The 19202-nt window shown below is 42.9% G+C and overlaps 1 protein-coding gene across 2 annotated transcripts; it reads right to left on the bottom strand.

Annotated features, from left to right (window-relative positions):
• Positions 1 to 170: 170 nt before the first annotated feature.
• On the bottom strand, positions 171 to 17431 carry LOC128360479 (centrosomal protein of 164 kDa-like). 2 transcript variants are annotated; one of them, XM_053320915.1, is made up of 28 exons: positions 17282 to 17431; positions 16728 to 16811; positions 15880 to 15991; positions 14537 to 14768; positions 14151 to 14315; positions 13937 to 14053; positions 13769 to 13849; positions 12528 to 12632; positions 11158 to 11274; positions 9297 to 9329; positions 9049 to 9185; positions 7511 to 8056; positions 7249 to 7380; positions 6946 to 7141; positions 6275 to 6349; positions 6029 to 6151; positions 5598 to 5741; positions 5328 to 5411; positions 5171 to 5239; positions 4788 to 5047; positions 4484 to 4669; positions 3958 to 4138; positions 3766 to 3873; positions 3401 to 3503; positions 2804 to 3202; positions 2631 to 2703; positions 2404 to 2523; positions 171 to 1392 (listed from the first exon to the last, which is right to left on the bottom strand). In XM_053320915.1, exons 2-28 carry the CDS (start codon positions 16804 to 16806, stop codon positions 1296 to 1298), a joined length of 4074 nt encoding a protein of 1357 aa, XP_053176890.1. In that variant the 5' UTR covers positions 16807 to 16811; positions 17282 to 17431; the 3' UTR covers positions 171 to 1295. The 2 variants fall into 2 exon arrangements, with proteins under 2 accessions (XP_053176890.1, XP_053176891.1); XM_053320916.1 differs by lacking the exon at positions 11158 to 11274 and having other exon boundaries at positions 17282 to 17430.
• Between the last annotated feature and the right edge of the window lie 1771 nt (positions 17432 to 19202).

Here is a 19202-nt window from a genome sequence, read left to right as displayed (position 1 = left end):
TTTCGTAGTCTGTGGACTTGAGCAATGTCTTAAAGATAACAAAAGATCAGCTCATGAGAGACATACACTTCAAGTATGATATCAAGGTGTGAATTGGTGTGTGTGGCCTATAACAGAATCAGTATGCAATAAATACATTCATTTTCTATACCACCAGGCTGGAGCCAATCCTATGTATAAAATTATATTTATTAAAATATTTTATAGAAAAATACATTATTTACACAAATATTTATATGAACAAAACCCTAGTAAACAGCTCACTACTACTGCTCTGTATCTGTGTTAGAGGGAATATGAGAAAGAAATTAATGTAAAAGCAAAAGCACATTGATATCTGTTTCTGAAAGACTAAAACAAAAAACTAGGAATTATTTCAGAAATCACAGTTCACATACATGTAGCTTAAAAACTCAGTGACTTAAACACATATGTAACCTGTAATGGAAATAAGTTTGACCTAAGTGCGGCTGCAAAGTGCTTCTTAGTGTTATATCCTGTCTAGAGCACCAAAAGGATGAAATTCACAACATCAATGATAAATCAGATGGTGTTTGGAGTGTTCAGTATAGGGAAAGTTAGAAGAATACAGTGCTTATAAAAAGTATGCACCCCCTTATTAGTTTTCATGTTTCACTGACAACACTGAGTCACAGTACGTGGATTTTTAGATGCTTATCAAAGTGAATGTCTAATAAAAACAGATCACTGCAGTGTGATCTACATTTAATACAAATATAAAACACATGCCACATTCAAACTCTCATGGCTCAGTTTTGCAAGACAATAAATCATGAATACTTTTAAGGGAGGTGGATACTCTTTAGTTATTGAAAACCTTAATTCACTGAGATTGTCTAAATGTCTTATAACACTCAATAAGAGGAATCCTTCTATCTGACATCAAACTAAACCACTGAACAAATAGTTTGGTCCGAGTCTGGCGTGGAGCTATAATCTGTAAACGTGACACTGAAGTGCTTTAAAACAATTTCTGTCTTTTCTCACAGCCTAATCTAACACTGGAGGATAAAAGTCCTCAGCCCTCTGTGACATGTGGCTCCCTGATTTGCAAAGTCCTGTGCGGTCTGCTCCTCCTCCAATCACAGCAGAGGAGACCGGGATTTCCCTGAAAACCTTTGCTCTGAATGAAAAAAAAAACCAGGAGAATGAATCAGAGTAGGTACAGAACTCTGACACGTGGCCCTCCGTGTGTAAACGTCACAGCGCTGTGCATGCTCTAAAGTCCTCAGTGATAGGTACAGTACAGTCGGGTTGAAATGTGCATCGTGTCCTCAGTAATGATAAACTCTGATCTGGTTGTTATCGTCCAGGCCCAGCTGAACCAAGCCGCTCTTGGTGGATGGAGGCCGATAGCGAGTGAACAGAGGTCTGAAAGGCAGAGTTAAAGACAATAAGCGGGAAAAAACATCATGTTCATGCAACAGGCTAACAAGGCTACAGATTATACTGGAGATAGAGTAATATTATCCATGCATTGCCAGACAGTATAATGTAAAATGTAGTAAAAGGACATGTCATAATTGTCACTGCTCTGTACAATGCATGGACATCTTTACATTACGTAAGCATCAGGAATATTGGAAATGTGGTGGAAGACATGGTTAGATAAACGATGAAATGTGTGTCAAGACCAAGAGAAACAGGAAAATCAATGAGCTGATGCTGATGAGAGATAATTAGAGGAGTAACATAAATAATGTTGTCATGTATTTTATCAGTGGCTTGCCGGGCATGACCTGCACCTTAAAAAAAATCTGTCCTCTGTTGGTCTTCTTCTCTGGTGTGGCAGCAAAGCATGACTCGCCCACAGAGAATTAAAAATAAAAAACAGACTAGGCTCTGGATTTGAAATAATTATATTATTTACATTGCAGGGCTGTATGGACATTGAAAACAATGTGCAAAAGTGCACCGAGTGCATGGGGTGCAAGCGTTTCAGTCCATGTTGGACTTTCCTCAGTGCAAAGAAGTTTTACACTCTGTGAACTTTGGCACATTTTTTCACAGTTTGTACACCACCTGCAATGTAAATAATAAAGAATATTTCAAATCCAATCTCAATTCTTTCTTTTGATGTTGTCCTCTGTGTGCGAGTCCTTCTACGCTGTACTTAATCTATTTTTATCACCTGATTAAAAAGAAATCCCAACAGATTAGAGACTGCAACTAGAAAGTTTCAAGGCTTCAGTTTGAACATGCAGTTTATCAGTATGTCAGTTTACAGCAGGAACATAGAGATGAGGTCGACAGGAAGTCAGGGGATTTTGTGCTATTTCAGTAGATGCAACGCAACACTGTGTCTGTTAGTGTGTGTGTGTGTGTGTGTGTGTGTGTGTGTGTGTGTGTGTGTGTGTGTGTGAACGTATGATAGAAGGATACATGCTGGCGTCTTTCTTGCGCATCTCCAGCCACTTCTTGTTGCCGTCAATCAGCCCCTGCAGTCTCTGGCTGTCCACCTCTGCTGATTTCTGCATGGAGTGCAGACTACGGCCTGGATCACTGTTAAACACACAGACATGCACACATGACTTTAGAAATATTTTAGATACATTTAAGACACTGTGGAAGTAGCTGATGATTAAGGGTGCTTTTGCAGGTCACAGTACCTAGCAGGAATGTATGATGAGTAAGATGAGGTGGCTCTCATGGTGCTGGAGGCGACTGGATCCACGGGTGCTCCTGGAGAACAGAACAACAGGTCAACACCAACAACAATGATGTCACTAATAAAACCCCTTTTGAACAAATGGAGCAAAAAACGGCTCAGCTGTTGGCGTACTGGGGAATATCTGGTTCCATCTGCTGCTGCTGACGATGTCCTCAGAGGTCCACAGCCCACTGGTGATGGGGGTGCTGAAGAGAGGGGGGGCTGAGGAGCTGCCCTGAGGTGCCCAGTTCCAGGGGGGCTCCGAGAGCCTCGGTGCAAGAGGCGTGGGTACGGAGGTGGAGCCGAAGGCGTGAATATGGGGCAGGATGGGGGCAGAGGTGAAGGTGGTGGAGGTGGGAGCAGGTGTGGGTTGAGGCTGAGATAGAGGCAGAGTGAAGGCTGTGTAAGGTGTGGTGCTCTGCCTCTGAGCCAGCGAACCCAACGCACCCAACACAGTGTTGAGCTGGCCTGAGATCTGCTGCAGGGACTCCGCTAACTCCTGGACTTTGGCCGGGACGGTGGGATGTCCTCCTGACGAGAGAGACAAGTGAGGAGATAACAGACGGCAGATGTGACAGATGTGATCTCACTGTATAGCTGAAAAATAGATTCATCTACAGTACAGTGAGTACACGACACATCAGCAACACTCAGAATCTGAATGAATATTGAATGAAATAAGTGTAAATATGTACAATTAAAATAATGAAAATCTATTTTATTAGTTACCTGTCCCATCTGGTGGATCGGCAGTGCTGCTGAGGTCTGAGTCTGTCACATCAAAGGTCACTTTCCTGTCTCCCGCCAGCCGAGACAGATCCTCAAACAGCGGCTGAATAGAGAACACGACAAGTTAAAGCAGATCTAAAAACTGTCGGCTTGACTTTGCAAAGACAGACTGTGCAAACACATACAGAAGCAGATGTTAAATAAAAATTCTTGTTTATAGATTTGTTAAACGTGTTCATTTTCACCTGTAACCCATATATTTCAGCTATGACTGTGTACGCTAGTTCAAGATGTCCTCTGCAGCCAAAATTTGAAACGGTAGCAGTTTAACTGATACGAAATACAATACAATGTTTGATCCCGACCTCGTCAGCTATAGAACTCTCCAGCTGCTGAAGTTGCTCCTCTTTCCTCCGCAGCAGAGTGTTTCCTGTCTGAACCGTCTGCTGCAGCTCCGCCACGTTTCTGGCCTCCTGACAGAAAGCAGCACTTATTTTAATATCAACACACCAATTATTGAAGATTCTTCAGGAGACAAAAATCCCATTCTTCCCTACCTGCTGGAAGTTCCTAATCATCTCCTCAGTCACCCCTTCTCTTCGGATGGGGTTCTGGGAGGAGCTGGTCTGGGCCGCACGCAGAGCCACCTGTCTCTCCATCAGTCGGCTGGTCTCCCTCTCCAGGAAGAGTTTGGTCTTCTGGATGGACGCGCCGTGTGAGGAGATGAAACGCCGGAACCTGGATGCACATGGGAGTGGGGGATGGGGTTGGAAGTTAAGATAAAGACTGTCTAAACCTTGAATGTTTTCAATATTGAACCAATTAATATCATATTTGTCCTTGCCAGCAAAGTTAGGCCACTGAACATAATAAATATATGGGTTTAGTGATACATCCCTGCTCATATTTCAATCCAATCGCTTGCTACACTGTACAGTAGTGGTATCAGTATAATTAGTTGTAGTATCTTTCGATAGAGAAAAGCCCTAAAAACAGTCTAATACTGCATTTCCACTCTGTACACACCAAACAACTCAAACTGTGCTTTTATAACCGCAACTCTATGTCTCTCTATCTCCTTACTCATCCATGCTGCTGTGGCTGTCAGGTACAGGGGAGGACGGCAGTTCCTCCAGGTCGTCCACATGCAGCGATGAGTCTCTCCGGTCACTGGGGGGCGCTGTCACCTCGGTCTTCTCAGCCTTCTTTTTGCTGTGTTTAGGTTCTTGTCTCAGGGAAGCGCTCCCTCCTGCGTCCTCTTCCAGCTCGCTGATGAAAACAAGAGCGTAATCTATTTAAAATGCAAACAACTGCTCTTCTGGACTCTCCTCTAACACGCAAAGCTGTAGAAATAAGGGTGAGTCCTGTGTAAGAACCGTCACTGCACCTGATTCTGCGATTGAGGCGGTCGCATCTCTCGTGCAGAAGCGCCAGCTTGCTCTCCAGCTGCTCCTTGTCCTCCTTCGCCCTCCTGCTCTCTTCTCTGGCTTTGTCTCTCTCCTCCCTCAGCCGCTCCTCCTGCTGCCTGGCCTCGCTCCTCTCCTCCCTCGCTTTGTGGATGAGTTCTCGGGCGTGAGCTTTGTCCTCCCTCATCCTCTCCAGCTCCTCCTTCAGCTCTTCTCTGTCCTGGATCAAACGGGGTAGAGCCTAGACACACACACACACACACACACACACACACAGAGAGAGAGGGGAGAAATCTATGGTTGACAGATGGAACGGTGGGTGAATATAATCTCTCCTTTCATAAAGAAAAGTTGGACTTCCCACCTCTATCTGTCTGTCCATTTCCTCCTCTTCGTCCCCGAGCTTCTTCCTCCTCCTCTTTAGATCTGCTGCCTAACAGGAGACATTAATCATTAGCCCATGTGGTTTAGGTTAGAGCATTAGGAGTTGATTAATTGTACATGCAGTGTGGGAGAAAGACCTTAGTCTGCAGCATGGCCTCTTGGCTCTTCAGCTCTTTGGCTCTCAGCTGTAACTGATCTGCCATATCCTGAAGTTCTGACTCCTACAGGGAGAAATAAGACAGATTTATTCTCTATGGAAGCCATCCACTTAACTAGAAAGTGGACATAATGCAAATAGTGATGCCAGAAAATCAGCGTAATAGCACCACAAGGACAGCAATGTGTGTGTATGTGTGTGTGTGTGTGTGTGTGTGTGTGTGTGTGTGTGTGTGTCTGTCCCATCTCACCTTGCGTGAGTGTGTTAGCTGTGTCTTTTGTATCTGTGTGTCGAGCTGCAAGCGGAGTTTCTCCAGTTGGACAGCGTGTGAGGTCTGGAGACGCTCTCTGTCCTCCTGCAGAGTAGAAAGCAAGCGCTCCCTCTGAGCGGTCTCCTGGAACACAAACACACACACACGTGCACACACATCATCTTACAGTTGCCATACATGATCATAACAATCTTACTTACAAGATTGACTACAAAAAGTGAAAACCTTAACGTTAATGATACTGCTAAAAGGAACATTTCTAATCACATTTGAGTACACAAGAATATTTTAAACTCCCAAGTACGTTTTTATTTGTCTCCACTGTCTAAAAAAAAAACACTGTTTACATTATTGCAAGTTGAACAGGGGTGAAGGTCTCAGCTAGTTGTGAAATGTAAAAACCCTCTGACCTCATCCAGGTATTTCTCTCTGATACTGTTCATCTCTCTCCTGTGGTCCTCCCTCAACTGCTCCAGCTTCCTCTCATGGTCACGCTGCACTTCCGCCCGCACTTCCTGGAGCACGTCGCCCAGCTGGGGGGGGGGGGGGGGGCGAGGAAAGTTAAGATCAGCTTAAAGCAAAATGAACCAAATGATTCCACTGATAAACTTACTTTAACATTAAACCTGCTTGAGAATCATTTGTGTGTGTCTAACCTCTCGGTGGTACTCTGCCAGTTGCTGTTCGGGTCGTGGGCTCATCAGCTCCCTCCTCCTCTCTGCACTTTTGAACTTTATACAGAGAAAAAGAGTGCAAACACAGATGCAGACACACATACAGACAGATCATTAATCTGTGTCGCTCCAGTCCAATAAAAACAGCCACAAATGTTTAATCTGGACAATGTTTCGACCCTATTTGGATCTTTGCTGAGTGGGATCGAAACACTTGTACAACACAACATAAGCCACCCACACAGTTAGCGCCGGGCTCACCTTTCCCCTACAAATGAAAATTTGTAGCAGGTTAATATGCCAACCTGCTAACATCTGGCAAGAATCTAGAAATGACTCACTTGTTTTTCCTCTAAGGATTGCTTGATAACAATCACAATATTTGAATGTTTGCAATTTATCATGCTTCTCCTCTAAGCAGACACAGACAGATGTTAAGTTTATTCAAGTTATTAATGCTAACTATTTTCAATCTATTTGACCTTAACTTAGCTGTTACTGGTATTTGTGCTACGCTTTAGTTTCAGTTAGTGATGCAGTCTGAAGACAGATGTGCTCTGTGCAAAGACAAACTGAAGCACTAGAATTTTTAAGAGTAACTCTGAAATTAAAAATTAGCTGGATCCAGGCTGGCCAGCATCATCACAAGTCACCTCCTGTTTTAGAGAGTTCACTTTCTCCTCCCTCTCTGCCTTGAGTCTCCTCCTCTCCGCTTGCAGCTCCTCTTCCGACTCCGCCATCAGATGTTCAATGTCCCGCCTATTCTGAGCCTCCAGCCTATCGCGCTGCGCTGCCCGCTCCTCTTCCAGCGTGATGCGGAACTCCTTTAGCGTGGCTTCACTCTCCTCCCTGGGCACACCACACACAGTCAGTATTAAATGGTGATAAAGTTCATATTCTGTTCGTCATGTCATCAGATTATGACATTAACACCTGGTGTGTTTTGTGTGTCTGACCTGAGTCCGTGCTGCTGCTTCTCTCTCTCCTCCTGCACAGACTCTCTGAGTTCCTCCAGCATCCTATCAGAGTCCTCCTTCAACCTGGCCTCCTCCTCTTTCCTCTTAGACAGGAGACGCTGCTGCAGATCCCTTAGGTCGTAAAATACAAGTAGGTGAACTTTATAAACTTAAACTCAACACCTGTAATGTGCATTTGCCTCGTAAAACACATAATAATAACCAACATTTTGGACATCTGCTATTATATAATTATACCTACCGCAATCTTTTATCACTCTCCTCCTTCAGCTGCTTCTCCTCCTCCTCTTCATCTCTCCTGAGCTCCTCCCGTAGGAGACGCATCCTCCTTTCCTTCTCCCTTAACAATCGCTCCCTCTCTTCCTCCACCTCCCGATCTGCCTTCTTTCTCTCCCTCTCTTTCTCCTCATTCCTCTCCCTCAGGCTCCACTCCTCTCTTTCCGTCCTCTTTCTCTCCTCCTCCTCTTCTTCCATCTTCTTCTCCTTCTTCTCCCTGTCTTTCCGGGTTCTCCAGCTGGGTTCTTCTTCTAGTGAGCTCTCGTGATTTTCTATGTAGGGTTCAGCATCTTTGTGCTGGGTGTTGGAGGAGCGGACCAGCCGACCTCTGGACGTTTCGGGTCTCTGTATACCCAGAGATGCGCCAACGCTTTGTGCTATTGGATGGAGCCCGACACCTCGATCTGAGTGGGAGTGGCTGGAGAAGGTGGGCGACGGGCTGGACTGGTGGAGGACGAGCCGCTCCACTTTTGGAGCTGGAAGGTTGTCTTTGTCTGCAGCCTTCATGTGTCTAGAGTGAGAGAGAGAGTGAGAGAGAGAAAGAGAGAGAGAGAGAGAGGTGTTCTATACTAGCTCCAATATGAAGAAAATGTAAAAAAAAAAAAGATGGAAGCGCCTGTATTTTGACACAACTGAATAGCTTAAACACTATTCAGGCCTAAAAAACTACCAATATTATATCATAATATTCCATATTAGCGTTTTACAATATATTCATAACAATCTGCCGGATTCATTATATTATTGATAGTATCAGAGTTAAAAAAAAACTTCATGGGAAATGATAGAAAGATGTAAAAAGATGCAGAAAAGGTGCAAAATACAACACAGTCCACCTGCAACCAGTAGAGGCAGAGATAGTGGTGGCTACAGCTGGGCTATATAGACAACATTAAATATCACAATATGTGTTAACAAATACCTTGCAACAATATTGTAGGGATGATTATTAGTGATTTCACAATCAGTCACAATCAATATTTACACATTAAAATTTTTGATAAATAATCATCTGTAATTTGGATATAATGTCTGAATTGATAAAGACAAATAATAGAACAGCTACAACAAAAATGACATCACTTTACTGTAATGCAGCCTTTAAAACCAGGAAAATACTTATGCCATGTAATGATAGTACAATATTCAATATCTAAGACGATATCTAGTCTCATATCACGATATTTTGTTAAATATTAATATATTGCAGAGCCATAGCAGTGAGTCCAGATGTCCCACAGTTTGTTAGCTGCTACACAATAATCAAGTCTCAATTTTTTTATACAGTGCAGCTCTCTAGATATGTTTGTGGTGGGACTTGTTGATGTTAGTTGTAAGTGAGATTTCAGTAGAATTAAGCCTTTGTTGTAGCTCTGAGTAACTTTTACACCTGCTTTTAAGAGGCTGTGAAGGATTTTAAGAAGCCGACGATGTTTCACGCAAAACTGAATATCACAAAAGCCAAATCTGATCACAGCAGCCAAAATGAAAAGAACAACAAACCTCTTGGCGGCATCAGTCGTCTTTTTCTTTGCCGCCTCATCATTCACCTCTTCTTCTATTGTTTCCTCTTTGTCATATTTCTCCAGCGGACTGACAGTGCCGGACAAGTCATTGAGGCCCAGAACCTTCTCCGACAGCTTTACGAGACAAAACAAGAACACTTATAAAATAACCCGGATGTCGATAAAACAATCGAGCCAGTGACTGAATGGATGGTAGATGGGTGTCGCGCTGAGTGACTGGAGTACCTTGACATCTATGGAGGATGAAGCCTCAGACTCCTGTAATAACACACATACGCACACAATGACTAAGTAGCAGATGAGAATTAAAAAACACACACGTATGCACAACATGACGCAAGCAAAACACTGAACGCGGAAGCATGCTGCCTTTACCAAAACACACTGAGACTAAAGCAGAACGTGCATGCAATCCACACAATTCAGGCGGGTGAGCTGCGAGTCATCACGTAAAACCTAAACAATCAGGCAATCTGGAATCAAAGCAAGCAGACTCCGAAAGTCAGGGAGGTGTTTGCAGGAGATGGGAGCCCTGCGCCTCGTCAAATACTTCAAAGGTCTACCACCAATCTAAAAAATAGACTACACACAGCCTGCACTGTCAACGGGAAGGAGGAGCAGAGGTTCCAAGAGGGGTTTATAACTTTCCAATCCAGTCCTCAGGGGCTCCAATGGATTGTCCTTTGACCAATTTGATATTCCAGAGTGAGAGTGATGACATCCAAGCTGAGAATCACATGGATGACGATGAGGTTGAGGTTGAGGCAGCCCCTAAGGCAGTGGAGTTGGATTTATGGGATGTACCTGTGCATGCTAGCAGTGGACAGGTGGGTGTGAGGGTAGGGTGGGATAGCAATGAGGGAGGATGTGTGTGTTTGGGGGGGGGGGGGGGGGGGGGTGTATGAGCACACACAGAGGCAACAGCGATCCCTACCTCTGCAGGTAAGGGGGATTTATTTGTCACACTCTTTTGGTCGAGTGCTTTAACGTCACTCAGCACTGTTTTCTCAGCCCGCTCGGCTGTTTGGACTCGAGCCGCTCCTTTCTGAAAAACTTCGACGACTTCTTCCTCCTCCTCCTCCTCCTCCTCCTCCTCGCTCTCCGATGCCGCGCAGGGTTTTTGGGCTCCTGTTTCATCCTCTACCTCCATTCCCTCCCCCTCTGTTTCTCCTCCTTCGCTCTGTGCGTATCTTTCTATCACCTCCTCCTCGCTCTCCGTCAGTTTTCTCTGGCTTTGGAAGCATCGCTCCACGACTTCCTCGCTTTCACCATCCTCCTCCTCCTCCTCCTTCTCCTCGTGTTCCTTCTCCTGCCCTCCTTCGCTTTTTATCTCTACCTCCTCTTCCTCGCTATCCTTCTGCCCTCTGTCATCATCTATGCTTCCTTCAAGCTCCTCTCTCTCTTTGTCATCTTTGTCCTCCTCCTCCTCACATTTAGAACTTTTCAAGGATTTCTCCAAGACTTTATCGCTACCTTCCTCAAATTCCTGCTCTCCTTCTACCTCTTGCACCTCCTCCTTCACCTCTTCTTCTTTCTCCTCCATAAAGTGCTCCACAGCTTCATCACTTTCCTCTCTGTCTTTGCTCTCATCATCCTGGCTTTCAAAATATCTCTCTACCTTCTCATCACTGTCATCTTCCTCTCCTTTGTTGCTCTCCTCAGCCTCAACGCTCTCGTGCCTCTCACTGAGTTTCGTGTCTTCCGTCTCTCCCCCGCCCCCTTCATCTTTATCTTCATCCTCACCTTCCCAGCATTCCTCCTCTATCTCATCACTCTCTACCCCTACCTCCTCCTCCTCCTCCTCCTCTTTCTTGCTCTCTACAGCTCCTTTGCTTCCCTTCTGCTCCTGCTCTTCCTCCTCCATCCTCTCTTCCCCCTCTTCTTTGCTTTGTGCATCTTTCTCATCTGCCTCCTCATCCCGTGCCGCTCCGTCTTCCTCCTCACTTCCTACTTCTCCTTTCTCCTCTTTCTCTGCATCCTCCGCCTCTCCTCCACCCTCATCCTCTCCCCTATCTGTCCTAACATCCTCATCTCCAAGCTCTCCTCCCTCCTCATCCTCCTCCACCTCATTCAACTCCTCTGCTACCTCCTGTTCAGCAGACTGTTCGGGTTCAGCGGTGACAGCGTCAGCCTCTTCCTCGCTGACGCGGTTTAAGCCGCCCGCCAGCGGGGACAGGCGGAGGTGGCGGCCCCTCAGAGAGTCCTTGGTGGAGGGGGATAGGGAGAACAGTCCAATCCGTCCCACAACAGAGGCACAAAGGAAGGCGTGCAGAGACACAGGGGAGAGAAAGGATGGAGGAGGGCAGGTGAGGAAAGGAGGTAGACAAAAAGATTGTGACCCCACCCAACCCCTAAAGATGGTGGAGGCTGGGGGGTGGTCTTGACACAAGTGCATGCAAAACTGACAGATGGTGCATCACAGGGACAAAATTAGACACAAGAACAAATACAAATGCACGGAAATATATACAAATGTTATGTCTCTGGGTCTCGGTCACACACAGGGGAAGGTTTGTTTGATGAATGCGATTCCCTCGTTTCAGTGTATTGCCTACTTTCATGATAAGGTGATGTGTAAGGTGCGTACACTTCAAGAATTTTGGGTAAATGTTCAGAGAGTGTTGGGAAGTTGTGATGCTCTCTGTTAATGTGAATAAATAAATAAATCAGGAGGGAAAGACGTGTTACAGTATGCTGCCGGGGTTCAGATTCAGACAGCAAAGCAGTAACAGTGACAATAGGTGGACAGTAGGACAAAGAGGAAGACACAGTAGCAGCCGTGCCCGTAGGATAAATCCCAGCAGCACAGCAGCTACACGGACACGTCCCAGATCACGGTGCAAAGGTCACATGCGAGAAGGAGACACAAGAGAAGGTGGAACAGATGGTTTAGAAATCACAGTTACACGAGACAACGAGAAAAGACCGCTATGATTGACTATTGATTCGCTGAAAACATGTAGAAATATGGAGACAAATCCCACCCCAACTATACCAGCAGCTTACAGCTCATATTATTAAGTTATTACATTATTATATTTTTTATCATTTCTAAAGAGAAAAACAATCCTTGACTATCAGTTCAGATATGCGAACAGAATCTCTGGTTTAAAGATGGAAACACAATATGTATTGATCTACCGGAGATATGAGTGTTGTGCCTCTAAAGTTCAACTCAAGCAATATGTACGTTTCAGTCAAGTACTCACTTTTGATTTTCACTGTGAAGAAAAAAACACTACGACCATTCAAATAATATGGTACTCACACACACACAACACAGAAGTGGAAGTGAGTTTACATTGTGAATGTTCAAACAGAAAGCAAGGCGAGCGAGAAATGATAGACAGATAAAAAAAAACAAACCTGGGAATGGCTGCAAAAGTGGACGTGTGTGTGTGTGTGTGTGTGTGTGTGTGTGTGTGTGTGTGTGCGTGTGCGTGTGTGTGTGTGTACCTGTTGGGATGGTGGTTCAGGGCTGTGGTCTCCGGACAGAGCCAAGTCCTGCAGCTCTGGCTCAGTCCTCTCCTCTGCTGGAGCTACACCACTGACTTCACTGTCCTATAGTAAAGTAAACAAACACAGGACACTTAAACTAATATTCATACCTAAAAGGCAAGGTACACTTCTAGAATAAATATATAGTCAAACAAACAAAAAATATCTATTTTATTAGATGTAGAAGGCACCTAATGATGAAAACTGTCTACAAAGGAATTATTAGTTTGAAATATGTCAGTGTAACTCTTGTGGCAAATATGATTTTGCATCAGTTCTCAATTTCTCTCATTGTAAAGACAAAGGTCCACATGCAAGAACCACTCAAATTTCTTATTAAGATACACATACAATCATCAATATTGTTATACTCAAAATTTTCTTAGATACAAATGATATTTACAAGTGGTCGAGATCTGTCACATGAATACATCATCTCTGTCTGTCTTCATGAAGGAGAAACATATGTTTATAATGCTATAATTCCCTAATCTGAATTATATGTGTAAATATGATACAGAAATTGTCCAAAAAATGTTTTCAAAAAAAGTTTAAAATAGATCATAATAATCATTTCATTTGTACTGCTTTTCATTCACAGTGAAACTCAAAGTGCTACAGTATTAATGACATAATGACAATGACTGTTTTAAAAGAGACATCATCATGGATGCCAGTTTACTGAAAGGTTTTTTTTAGATTATATGTTTTTGTTTGGCATATTTTGGCGCAGCAACTTCTACATTTTAGTAGCTGTTGGAAACTCTGACAGCTGTCTCTGTCTCTCTGCAGCTCTGGGTAAAAAACCATTTGTTGCACCTGTGTACTATAATATTCTCTCCTTTAATATTGTTCTGACTGTCACATGAAACACATCAATCACAGAGCTTTGCTTCAGAAAGATGTTTTTAGCTCGAACTTTGAAGTGAACGTCGAAGGATCCCATCTTTATTTCTGTCACAGTGCAGAGCCGCTCTGATGAAACGTCGCTGGCAGCTGGATTCATATTTTCTAATTGTTTTGGGTCTCCGACTACTGTCACTCCACAAACGAAGCAGAACATGGAGCTTTATATGGCAGTTTTAGGGGTGTGGAATATGCTAATGATGACATCTCAAGAATGTACATCTCCTCATTAAAAAGGTGATATTCATCAGGTTGAAAGGAGCGATTGGTAGGATATGATCAGTACTGTCTACCTCATATTGTAGGCCTCCTCCAAGGTCATCCAGGTCCAGATGGAGGTTCTTCAGTAGTCTGTCTGGACCACGAGGACTTGGCTGAGAAAATGACACAGAGTTAGAACACAAAATATCTATTGAGTTGAGAGCAGCTGAACCGACCGTTGTCATTAGATTGTACTGTACCTCATTTTCTGAGATTTTGTCTTCATCGTTGTCATCGTCAAAGCACGGCACACTGAGAGACACCCTCTCTTCCTGCCTGCTGCCTAAAACGCTAGATGCTCCACTACTCCGAGGACCCTGACAAGTAAAGAATGTAATCACATTAAACACTGTAAGGATTCCGGAGAGGATAAAAACTCATAATACGCTCCTTCATATAGCTCTAGCTTCTTACTCCTAGGGATGTCTTGAGGGGCTCCAAACCCCCGGAGCTACCAAGAGAGCCACGCAGAGGAGGGACAGCTCCAGGTAGTGGGCCAATGCCAGGAGCATCCAGACCTCTGAGAGGAGCCAGGCTGCCCAGTGGAGATGGTAAGGGTCCCAAGGGTGAACTCAGCACCTTCAGCAAAGAGACACAGTAAGAGAGGTAAGATTAAGACTAGAATCTTAGCACACATGCAATATTGAATTCATTTATTTGATCTGCCATCTCCATCTATCTTTGTATGATTTGTTACTCAGACACACTGTCAGTAAAGTAAAGTACTAAAATAGTAAAAGAGAATTCAGCATTTATCCCAAAACAAAGGGAAAACACAATATGAAAACGGTGGAACTCACTCCAGGAGTCTTAAGCGGTTCCTTCTTCTTTTTTTCCTTTTTCTCCTTCTTTTCTTTCTTTTTCTTCTTTTCCTTGTCCTTCTTCGGCCCAGAGACTCCTGCGGTAGCAGTGAGCTGGGTGCGCTCGCGCTCCTGGGCCACCAGGCGGCGGTAGTGCTCGTCGCAGGGGTGATCCCAGGTGGACTGGCCCGAGGAGAAGTTGAAGTAGTAGATGTCGCCTGTCACATCCTGGCTGCAGGGGAGGAGGAGGGGGGAGAGGAGGGGGGTCACTTCAGCACCTTCCAAAAAAATGCCCAGATGGGGGAAGGAGGTATGACGGGTGGACGGGTGGGTGGGTGAACAAAGAGAAAACCAGAAACTAAACTGAATGCTGAACCAAGAGATTACTTTCTTTTCCTAGTACTGACTGTATAACTCATCAAGTGTTTAGTTAATCATAATTTTAGAATCTTAAAATAAATGTTTTTTTTGAGTGTCATCTCTGTCAAAGCATTTGATTAAAGCTGAAATACACACAACCACCTACATACTATCAGTTATTCTTTGATAAGTTCTCTCCATCATCTCTTTTCATCCCCTCAGTCAACAGGAGCACATAAATATGACAAAAGAAGTATCACTTTTGCTTTGATTTTAGATGTAATTTCATTTTTTGAGCCTAATAACATTTTTAAAAAAGGCTTCTGACTAATTCAGATGGGTTGCTTTGTGCATCTGAATGATGTATTAAAAGCTATTGACTTTAAAGTGACAATCTCAAAGATTTCTGTTTATTTCAAGGAGAAAACACAGAAATAAATACACCCCTCCCTTCATGCTCCTTTAAAATATTTTGGCATTTCATAGACAAAACCTTTTATTGAGAGGATAATATAACATCCACCTGCAAGGGACTGATGCCTGATACTAGTGTTAGCAGTGTGTGGTAATCTCTGAGATGAATTATTTAGATAATATCCCTGCAGCTGATATCTCCCTGGAGAAGTTAAGGGAGGGTTGCCATGTGACTCCACCTTCAGGTGTCAAGAGCAGACCTTCACCCTTGACGAGCTGAAAGGACACAAACACTCTTACGCTACATTACTGTCACACACAGATAGATCAAACTGGCAGCTTTGGACAATTTGTAACTTTGGTGCCTCACAAAGGATCACCAGACTTCTCCAACAACATTCATAAAGAATAACAGTAAAATCACATCATTTAAAATATGGAATCATGCTGTATATAGAGAATAAACCATTATTTAATCAGGTAGTCTCATTCAGCCAGTCAGCCTGTTGTTTCCTGTGGGTGGCCATTCTGGTGTAGCTACACTTCTCTGCCTCTCTCACTGCACTTACCAAGGTTTCCACTCAGGAGGCAGAGGGGCAACGATGCCCTCCCTGGCCAGCCACAGGAGCTCCGGCTCACTGTCGGGATCAATGCCAATTTCCCTTGCGTACTCTTGGATTTCTGATTAAGTGGAGAAAAAGAGAGAAAGAGAGTGAAATGAGAAGAGCTGAATGTGAAAGAATGCGCAGTATTTGGAAATATATAATGTTGTGGACTTTAAAGACAAAATGAGGTATCCCAAAGCAAACAATAATAAATAGAATGTGTGTAAATAAATAACACTCCACATTTTTCAAACTTCTGTGTTTAGGAACAAGGATAATATATTACCCACCAAATTCAATAATAATGCAATACTTGTCAATAATCATCCAAATTCATCCAAACCACTTATGCTCAGCAGTTGGTGGTGAGTTTATACAATTGAATATTCAGAATAAGAATCATCATTATTGACCAAGCATGTTGGAGAAATATATAAAAGGAATTACTATATACAAGTGATTCTGTGAGCTGTGAACAGGATACAAATAATGAAAAGAAGTGAAGAGAGCAGGGAGTGCTGAGGTGATATTAAATGGCAAAAAATGTATGGTACTTTATATACATATAGTCGGTGGCTAAATTAAGTGTATATACAGCCTGTTCAGAGTTACAGTAGTGAGTGAAATGTGTTGCACACGTTGTACTTTGAACTAGACATATATATCATTTAAAAAAATGAAGGGCATCCAAATCAATGGGAAGATGGTCTCAGACTTTTGGACCCTGCTATGTATATACACATGGATAATCTATTCACTGTGAGTCAATCACCCCCTGCCAACTCCTAGTTATTTCTATGAACCCTATGCACCTTGTTCAGAGGGTATATAGTTCTCATCGTAGTCCTCTTCAAGGATCAACTGGTCTCCAATGAGAGTAGTTGCGGTCATGGTTACTGCAGAGACGAGAAAGAAATGCAAAACATGACCGATCAAAGGAAAGGACATATACTTCATACTTTATATCATAGTGGCAGAGATAAGTCCAAACTAGACAGCTTATGCTACTCTTGTCCTGTGTAAAATAACCTTTGCTTTGTGAGAAAACGATTCAGCTAATAAGATTAACAAATAGCCCTGTTGTATCCAGCTGAATGGCTACTGTACATGCAAAGAAAAGCGAGGGCTTATAAGTATGCAAACTGTTAAGGCCGTGAGCAACTCTGCATTAGTAAGACAGTAAATACACAAAAAATATAGACGTGAATTGTTTTAGGGGTAGTAATGTGAAGACCAGCAGGGAAATGGGTGAGCTAAATCAGCTAGCCTCTCAGCTAACTTGAGCGCCATCTAGCTACTTAACGTTAGCTCAGCCAGCTAAAGTTAAAGCCGCTGGAGAATAGCTTATTCGTGACAAGTTATTTACCTTACAAACTTTGAATCGCTTTCTCGCACGCCTCTGCGGCAATATAGACGGGTTGTCACTTGTTTAGCGCAGACATTGTGTCCGCAGAGGGGAGAAAGATGCGAAAGTTTGTAGTACTAACAACATCTCCAAGGACGCTTCCTCCCGTTTCCTGTTGACGATGGAAACGTGTCTCTGACTGGCTGAGCCCCGTGAGGCGTTCATGTACCCTCGTAATCTATTTAATTGTGGAAAAAATCAGTATTTTGTACAAGAAGCAACAGCAAAGTTGAACTTCTATCAAATGTGTTGTCAGTGGGACTTATTTTATTCAAGAAATAACAGAGAACACCCATTTCTCTGAGCATTAGTGGGGAGAAAAGAAAAAAGAAACACACTTTTGTGTAGTTGATTATTTACTCCATGCACATATCCGCTCATTATTTCCTACTGCATTTGAAAGCAGCAATATCTGTACCTCTTCACTGAACATTTCAGCTAGAATGTTTTATAAACCACATACTTTACAGCTATTCTTGTTTTCCTCAAGGCTAGGTGGAGTCTAGGTGGAGAGAAGTAGCTTTCCATCGATCAGCATGTGTCTACTTATCCCTGCAGGGAGCATATGGCCCGTGTTTACTGGCCCTGTTTTAATGTCTCACCTCACTAGGCAAATTCAAAATGAATCATTTACTTTAATGTCTAGAGACCACAACCATTTTTCTTAATTCCTCATGGAGACACATCAGAGTTTTAACTTTCCTCAGTTGAGATACTGGGCTCCAGAGATTTGCAGCTAATCTGTTAGGCTCCAGCACAATTTACACTTTTTGACACACTACAATCCACCCTTTATGCCATCAAATGGTAGACATATAAAACATTTTAGCACATTATTTGTACATTACTCAAATACCACTATATAGTGTGTAGATTAGTCCGCTATCAACACACTCAATTCTGACATCCATGGACAATCATGCACTTTACTGCAGCAGTATCCACTTGAACATTGTATTCTTTCTGTTCAGTGTATTTTTGTTAACATTTTGATTATATTATTTAGTTATTGTATATAATTTAGCCTTTAATTGCTTTTCTTTCTTTTATATTTTTAACTCATTGTTTTTTTTATCTCATGGTTGCTGTAACATTTTAATCTCCCTCTGGGATTAAGTAATTAAGTAAGTATCTACCTACCCTCTATTATTCCTTGTTTCATTGTGAGTTGAAATTCAAAGAACTTCTTTCCAACATGTCTTAAACAGTTTAGGGTGAATTTCCTTGTCAAAAGGCAAGTGTTTTGCATGTGTATTTTAGAGACGTTGAATTTAAGGCTCCCTGTTGTCTGGCAAATGGCACTTTCTGTCCCTAATCTTCTCTTTCACAGCTGGAGGCTGCATTAACACATTGCTGCTAAATTAGTCTTTTGTTCAGTCTTGGAGCCGTGGTGTGATTTTAGATTAATGACACCTTTCTCATGCACTACATTGTTAACCGTTATCTACAACGAGTTCATTTAAAAAAATTAAATTAAAAAAACAAGCTTCCTTTCCACCATCTTGCAGAGGAGTTTCACAATTCTACCCATCACAGTTTTTGCACAGACAAGGATTAAAACTATCTAATAAATGCCACTATTTTAGCATCACTTCTGTTCTGATCTCTTTACTCAGGGTTTTAACCACAAGAGGGCAGAAGAGGAGGGACTCGGGCGTGGGGGTAGAGGTGGGGACACTTTGATAAGCAGTCTTCGGTCCAACTCTGACAAACAGCTGAATTCATTAAATAATTTCAACTCTCTGACTTAAGGAGGTGGGAGGGAAATCCATCAAGTTTTCAAATATCCCTTACTGCCCAACATATATTTTCCTCCCCTCTCATGTACAGTATTTACTATTACACATCTCTTTTCTGATATTACATAGATAATATTACATAC

This window comes from Scomber japonicus, chromosome 6, assembly GCF_027409825.1.
Source record: "Scomber japonicus isolate fScoJap1 chromosome 6, fScoJap1.pri, whole genome shotgun sequence".
Taxonomy (NCBI): domain Eukaryota; kingdom Metazoa; phylum Chordata; class Actinopteri; order Scombriformes; family Scombridae; genus Scomber; species Scomber japonicus.
Note: the sequence above shows the minus strand (reverse complement) of the source record. Positions and strands in the feature narration are given on the sequence as shown.

Bases quoted from the DNA above. Each gene is read 5' to 3' on its own strand.
- LOC128360479 (XM_053320915.1), bottom strand. From the start codon at position 16,806: ATGACCGCAACTACTCTCATTGGAGACCAGTTGATCCTTGAAGAGGAC. The intron at 5,048-5,170 runs GTGGGAAGTCCA...GTGTGTGTCTAG, and splicing joins AAATGGACAGACAGATAGAG to GCTCTACCCCGTTTGATCCA. The intron at 4,139-4,483 runs GTAAGGAGATAG...ATGTGCATCCAG, and splicing joins AGCCACAGCAGCATGGATGA to GTTCCGGCGTTTCATCTCCT.